Source organism: Oncorhynchus nerka, linkage group LG8 (assembly GCF_034236695.1).
Source record: "Oncorhynchus nerka isolate Pitt River linkage group LG8, Oner_Uvic_2.0, whole genome shotgun sequence".
In the NCBI taxonomy this organism is placed as follows: domain Eukaryota; kingdom Metazoa; phylum Chordata; class Actinopteri; order Salmoniformes; family Salmonidae; genus Oncorhynchus; species Oncorhynchus nerka.
Window position 1 is genome coordinate 67,987,492 of NC_088403.1, and position 7,131 is coordinate 67,994,622.

A 7,131-nucleotide genomic window follows, 5' to 3' on the forward strand; every position below is an offset into this window, starting at 1 on the left:
GAATCTACTCTGTGCTTACCGAGCTCGTATGCTAGCTCGTATGCTAGCTCGTAGCTAGCTCGGTAGCTAGCGCAAGCTAGCATCCTCAAGCTCTTCATGGATATTAATGATGTGTCATCTAGTGGGAACCCATTAGCATGGCAGGTGGAACAGTATAGCTTCCTACCCTCTCCTCGCCCCTACCTGGGTTCGAACCAGGGACCCTCTGCACACATCAACAACTGCCTCCCACAAAGCATCGTTACCTATCGCTCCACAAAAGCCGCGCCTCTTGTAAAGCAAGGGAAACAACTACTCCAAGCCTTCAGAGCGAGGGACGACACCGATTGAAACGCTATTAGCGCGCACCCTGTTAACTAGCTAGCCATTTCATACTGGTTACACAGGCTCTGGTGCTTTCTTGCTGTGGGCTCCAAAAAAAACAGCCATCAATCTGTAAGTCTCTGCTCTCTCTTGGCTTTTGATCTGCGGTTTTAGTTGTATTGTGTTAGTTGTGTTCTAGATGGTGTCTAACCATGGTGGTTGGCTAAGCCTGGCTAGGCTAATAGCTATTTGGCTAAATAGCTAATGTTAGCTTGCTAGGCTAATAGCTATTTATCTAAAAAGCTAATGTTAGCTGGCTGGCTAGGCTAATAGCTATTTGGCTAAATAGTTTGTGTTAGCTGGCTGGCTAGGCTAATTGCTATTTGGCTAAATAGCTAATGTTAGCTGGCTGGCTAGGCTAATAGCTATTTGGCTAAATAGTTCATTGGAAGCATCACTTGAGTGGGTTCAGTCACTGACATGATCTTCCTGTCTGGGTTGGCGCCCCCCCATTGGGTTGTGCCGTGGCGGAGATCTTTGTGGGCTATACTCGGCCTTGTCTCAGGATGGTAAGTTGGTGGTGAAGATATCCCTATAGTGGTGTGGGGGCTGTGCTTTGGCAAAGTGAGTGTGGTTATATCCTTCCTGTTTGGCCCTGTCCGGGGGTATCATCGGATGGGGCCACAGTGTCTCCTGACCCCTCCTGTCTCAGCCTCCAGTATTTATGCTGCAGTAGTTTATGTGTCGGGGGGCTAGGGTCAGTTTGTTATATCTGGAGTACTTCTCCTGTCCTATTCGGTGTCCTGTGTGAATCTAAGTGTGCGTTCTCTAATTCTCTCCTTCTCTCTTTCTTTCTCTCTCTCGGAGGACCTGAGCCCTAGGACCATGCCCCAGGACTACCTGACATGATGACTCCTTGCTGTCCCCAGTCCACCTTGCCATGCTGCTGCTCCAGTTTCAACTGTTCTGCCTTATTATTATTCGACCATGCTGGTCATTTATGAACATTTGAACATCTTGGCCATGTTCTGTTATAATCTCCACCCGGCACAGCCAGAAGAGGACTGGGCCATCCCTCATAGCCTGGTTCCTCTCTAGGTTTCTTCCTAGGTTCTGGCCTTTCTAGGGAGTTTTTCCTAGCCACCGTGCTTCTACACCTGCATTGCTTGCTGTTTGGGGTTTTAGGGTCAGTTTGTTATATCTGGAGTATTTCTCCTGGTAGCAACTGGATGTAAATCGAGTTGTAACTTTGAGACTTTTGATGAGTACACTAATGTAAATCCATATGTGGTGACGTTTATGCAACCTACCCTTTAACATTGATGAGGTTGCCTTTAATTCCAATTAACATAACGAGTGATGATCAGAACACTATAATTCACTGGGTCATTCAGCCGGAAGGAATTACCATATCTACAGTAGGGTGTGTGTGTGTGTGTGTGTGAGAGAGAGAGAGAGACTGAGAGACTCACCTTTCACTCTTTCTATTTTATTCACTAATATTTGTCTTTCAGTAACATCTCTATCGAGAGTTAGACGGTCTGGTGAGCTGGATGCTGTAGAGCTGGGCTGTGAGGACTGCTGGGACAAGAGAGGTGTGTGTATGTCGTCGACAGAAGGAGATGGGGATGGACTGTCACACACACGCTCCTAGACAGTGAGAGAGAGTGAACGCGAGAGAGAGAGCGAGAGAGAGTGAGAGAGAGTGAGAGCGCGAGAGAGAGCGCGAGAGAGCGAGAGCGAGAGAGAGTGAGAGCGAGAGAGAGTGAGAGAGAGTGAGAAAGAGTGAGAGAGAGAGAGTGAGAGAGAGCAAGAGAGAGCGAGAGAGAGCAAGAGAGAGTGAGAGCGAGAGAGTGAGAGAGAGTGAGAGAGAGCAAGAGAGAGCGAGAGCAAGAGAGAGAGCAAGAGAGAGTGAGAGCGAGAGAGAGCAAGAGAGAGCAAGAGAGAGCAAGAGAGAGCAAGAGAGAGCGAGAGAGAGCGCGAGAGGGAGTGAGAGCGAGAGAGAGCGAGAGAGAGCGAGAGAGAGCGCGAGAGGGAGTGAGAGCGAGAGAGCGAGATAGAGCAGAGACAGAGAGACACACAGAGACAGAGAGCAAGAGAGAGTGAGAGCGAGAGAGCAAGAGAGCGTGAGAGCGAGAGAGAGCGAGAGAGCAAGATAGAGAGCGAGAGCAAGAGAAGAGAGAGTGAGAGAGCGAGAGAGCAAGAGAGAGAGCAAGCGAGAGAGCGAGATAGAGCAGAGACAGAGAGAGACACAGAGACAGAGAGCAAGAGAGAGTGAAGTCGAGAGAGAGCGAGAGCGCAAGAGAGCAAGAGAGAGTGAGAGCGAGAGAGAGCGAGAGAGCAAGAGAGAGTGAGAGCGAGAGAGAGCAAGAGAGAGTGAGAGCGAGAGAGCAAGAGAGAGAGTGAGAGAGAGCAAGAGAGAGTGAGAGCGAGCGAGAGAGAGCAAGAGAGAGAGCGAGAGAGAGCGAGAGAGCAAGAGAGAGAGCGAGAGAGAGCAAGAGAGAGTGAGAGAGAGTGAGAGCGAGAGAGAGCGAGAGAGCAAGAGAGAGAGCGAGAGAGAGCAAGAGAGAGTGAGAGAGAGAGAGAGCAAGAGAGAGAGCGAGAGAGAGCAAGAGAGAGTGAGAGAGAGAGAGCAGAGACAAAGAGAGACACAGAGACAGAGACTGAGAGTTAAGTAAAGTAGTCATATTAAATAACTGCAAAGGTATATAATGTACACTCATATAACAGAAGGGTTTTGATGAGGTGTGTGTGTGTGTGTGTGTGTGTGTGTGTGTGTGTGTGTACCTTGACGATGGGGGCCTGGTGTGTGTATGTGTGCATCTGCGCGGCGGCCGCCATGTTAGCGATGGTGTTGAGGTGGTTCATCTGCGACATCGCCATGGCAACCGACGCCGGGGGCACCCGGACAGGAAGTAAGGGGTGGGTCATCATCACGAAGGGGAGGTCCTGGAGACCTGGAGAGAGGACAATAACACTGTGATAACAACATGACTGATGAAATCATCTCTCTAAGTCTGGAACGAGGTGTTGACAAATTAATTAATTTATTAGAGTGCTATTGGTTAATCCATCTACTGGAGAGCTATTGAGAATGAGAGAAACAGATTTAATGGAAAGAGAGGAAAACAACAGCGGAGGAGGAGCGAGGAGAGGAGGGGGGTGGAGGGGAGGAGAGAGAGAGGAGGAGAGAGGAGAGGAGAGGAGGAGAGGGGGTGGAGGAGAGAGGGGGGTGGAGAGGAGGGAAAGGAGAGAGGAGAGGAAGGGGAGCGGGAGCAAGGAGAAGAGGGGGTGGAGGGGGAGGGGAGGGGAGGAGGGAAGGAGGAGAGGAGAGGAAGGAAGGAGAGGAGGGGAGAGGAGGGGGAGGGGGGGAGGGAGAGGAGAAGAGAGGAGGATAGGAGGAGGAGAAGGGGAGGGGAGAAGGAGGAGGGAGAGGAGGAGGGGAGGAGAGAGGAGAGGAGGGAAGGAGAGAGAGAGGAAGGAGGAGCAAGGAGGAGGGGGGTGGAGGAGAGAGGAGAGGAGGGAAGGAGAGAGGAGAGGAAGGGAGGAGCAAGGAGAAGAGGGGGTGGAGGGAGGAGGAGAAGAGAGGAGGATAGGAAAGAAGAGGAGGAGAGGAGGGGAGGGGAGAGCAGAGGAGGAGGAGAGAGAGGAGAGGGGTGGAGGAGAGAGGAGAGGAGGGAGAGAGGGAAGGAGGGAGGAGCAAGGAGGAGGGGGAATGGAGGGGAGGAGGAGAAGAGAGAGGATAGGAAAGAAGAGGAGGAGAGGAGGAGAGGGGAGGAGGAGAGGAGGAGAGGGGTGGAGGAGAGAGGAGAGAGGGGAGGAGGAGAAGGAGAGAGGAGATGTGGTGGAGAGGTGGAATGAGGAGAGGAGAGGGAGAGGAGGGGAGAGCAGAGGAGGAGAGGGGAGAGGGAGAGGAGGAGAGGGGGTGGTGGAGGAGAGAGGAAAGGAGGGAAGGAGAGAGGAGAGAGGGGCGGAGGAGCAAGGAGAGGAGGGAAGGGGAGGGAGGAGAGAGGAGAGGAGAGGAGGGGAGAGGGGAGGAGAGAAGAGTGAGAGGAGGAGAGGTAGAATTAGGAGAGGGAGAGAGGGGTGGAGGAGCGAGGAGAGGAGTAGGAGAGAGAAGAGGAGTAGAAGAGGAGAGGAAGAGAGGTGGAGGAGCGAGGAGAGGTGAAGGAGAGAGAAGGAATGGTGGAATGAGGAGAGGAGCGAGGAGAGGAGGGGAAGAGGGGAGGAGAGAGGAGATGTGGAAGAGAGAGGAGGGGTGGAGGAAAGAGGTGGAGGGGAGGAGAGGTGGGGATGGTTCGGGAAGAGAGGAGAGGGGAGAAATATATGATGTCTCTCCATGTTATAATCACAGTTGATATGTCTCTCCATGTCTCTCCATGTTATAATCAGTTGATATGTCTCTCCATGTTATAATCAGTTGATATGTCTCTCCATGTTATAATCAGTTGATATGTCTCTCCATGTTATAATCAGTTGATATGTCTCTCCATGTTATAATCACAGTTGATATGTCTCTCCATGTTATAATCAGTTGATATGTCTCTCCATGTTATAATCAGTTGATATGTCTCTCCATGTTATAATCACAGTTGATATGTCTCTCCATGTTATAATCACAGTTGATATGTCTCTCCATGTTATAATCACAGTTGATATGTCTCTCCATGTTATAATCAGTTGATATGTCTCTCCATGTTATAATCACAGTTGATATGTCTCTCCATGTTATAATCACAGTTGATATGTCTCTCCATGTTATAATCAGTTGATATGTCTCTCCATGTTATAATCAGTTGATATGTCTCTCCATGTTATAATCAGTTGATATGTCTCTCCATGTTATAATCACAGTTGATATGTCTCTCCATGTTATAATCACAGTTGATATGTCTCTCCATGTCTCTCCATGTTATAATCAGTTGATATGTCTCTCCATGTTATAATCAGTTGATATGTCTCTCCATGTTATAATCAGTTGATATGTCTCTCCATGTCTCTCCATGTTATAATCACAGTTGATATGTCTCTCCATGTTATAATCACAGTTGATATGTCTCTCCATGTTATAATCAGTTGATATGTCTCTCCATGTTATAATCAGTTGATATGTCTCTCCATGTCTCTCCATGTTATAATCACAGTTGATATGTCTCTCCATGTTATAATCAGTTGATATGTCTCTCCATGTTATAATCACAGTTGATATGTCTCTCCATGTTATAATCACAGTTGATATGTCTCTCCATGTTATAATCACAGTTGATATGTCTCTCCATGTTATAATCAGTTGATATGTCTCTCCATGTCTCTCCATGTTATAATCACAGTTGATATGTCTCTCCATGTTATAATCACAGTTGATATGTCTCTCCATGTCTCTCCATGTTATAATCACAGTTGATATGTCTCTCCATGTTATAATCACAGTTGATATGTCTCTCCATGTTATAATCACAGTTGATATGTCTCTCCATGTTATAATCAGTTGATATGTCTCTCCATGTTATAATCAGTTGATATGTCTCTCCATGTCTCTCCATGTTATAATCAGTTGATATGTCTCTCCATGTTATAATCACAGTTGATATGTCTCTCCATGTTATAATCACAGTTGATATGTCTCTCCATGTCTCTCCATGTTATAATCAGTTGATATGTCTCTCCATGTCTCTCCATGTTATAATCACAGTTGATATGTCTCTCCATGTTATAATCACAGTTGATATGTCTCTCCATGTTATAATCAGTTGATATGTCTCTCCATGTTATAATCAGTTGATATGTCTCTCCATGTTATAATCAGTTGATATGTCTCTCCATGTTATAATCACAGTTGATATGTCTCTCCATGTTATAATCACAGTTGATATGTCTCTCCATGTTATAATCAGTTGATATGTCTCTCCATGTTATAATCACAGTTGATATGTCTCTCCATGTTATAATCAGTTGATATGTCTCTCCATGTTATAATCACACTCTCTAAATGTAGTACTCACAGTGACAACAACATGGAGGAGAGAAGGACATTATCCCTCTCTAAATGTAGTACTCACAGTGACAACAACATGGAGGAGAGAAGGACATTATCCCTCTCTAAATGTAGTACTCACAGTGACAACAACATGGAGGAGAGAAGGACATTATCCCTCTCTAAATGTAGTACTCACAGTGAAAACAACATGGAGAGAAGATAAATATATACAGTATATTCCTTTAGTACTCACGGTTGGCCAGTAGTTGTTTCTGTAGTGAGTTCACCTGGTTGTTAAGACTCTGTTGTCCCCCCATCCCTATTCTGCCCGCCCCACCACCTCCAGACAGGGGCGACACCAGCCTCTCCTTATCCCAGGAACACTCACTCCCGCCTGGGGAGAGAAACAGACACACAGGGGGACTTCCATGAACCAGATACTACAGGAGACCGCCAGCTCATTCAGTTACATTGTTTCTCATCCTGATGTGAAATACGGACATAACTTTGATCTTTAACAATGCAAACACTTGACTTAAAGCATTCAGGTATAACGAAGCCTCATAGCAGTGCCTCAACCCTCATAGTGACTCAACCCTCATAGTGACTCAACCCTCACAGCAGTGACTCAACCCTCATAGTGACTCATCCCTCATAGTGACTCAACCCTCACAGCAGTGACTCAACCCTCACAGCAATGACTAAACCCTCACAGCAATGACTAAACCCTCACAGCAGTGACTCAACCCTCACAGCAATGACTAAACCCTCACAGCAATGACTAAACCCTCACAGCAGTGACTCAGCCCTCACAGCAATGACTAAACCCTCACAGCAGTGACTCAGCCCTC

General features: G+C 47.4%; 1 protein-coding gene across 2 annotated transcripts in view; it reads right to left on the reverse strand.

Moving 5' to 3' along the window:
* The window catches only part of LOC135572976 (dachshund homolog 2-like), a 13,104-nt gene extending 6,408 nt beyond the window's left edge, over positions 1–6,696 (reverse strand). For both annotated transcript variants that reach the window (XM_065022001.1, XM_065022000.1), the window contains exons 1-3: positions 6,534–6,696; positions 3,091–3,260; positions 1,776–1,953 (exon numbers count right to left, since the gene is read on the reverse strand). In XM_065022001.1, the coding sequence (XP_064878073.1) occupies positions 1,776–1,953; positions 3,091–3,260; positions 6,534–6,597 (412 nt within the window). In that variant the 5' untranslated portion in view covers positions 6,598–6,696. The remainder of the gene's footprint in view (positions 1–1,775; positions 1,954–3,090; positions 3,261–6,533) is intronic.
* Positions 6,697–7,131: the final 435 nt, after the last annotated feature.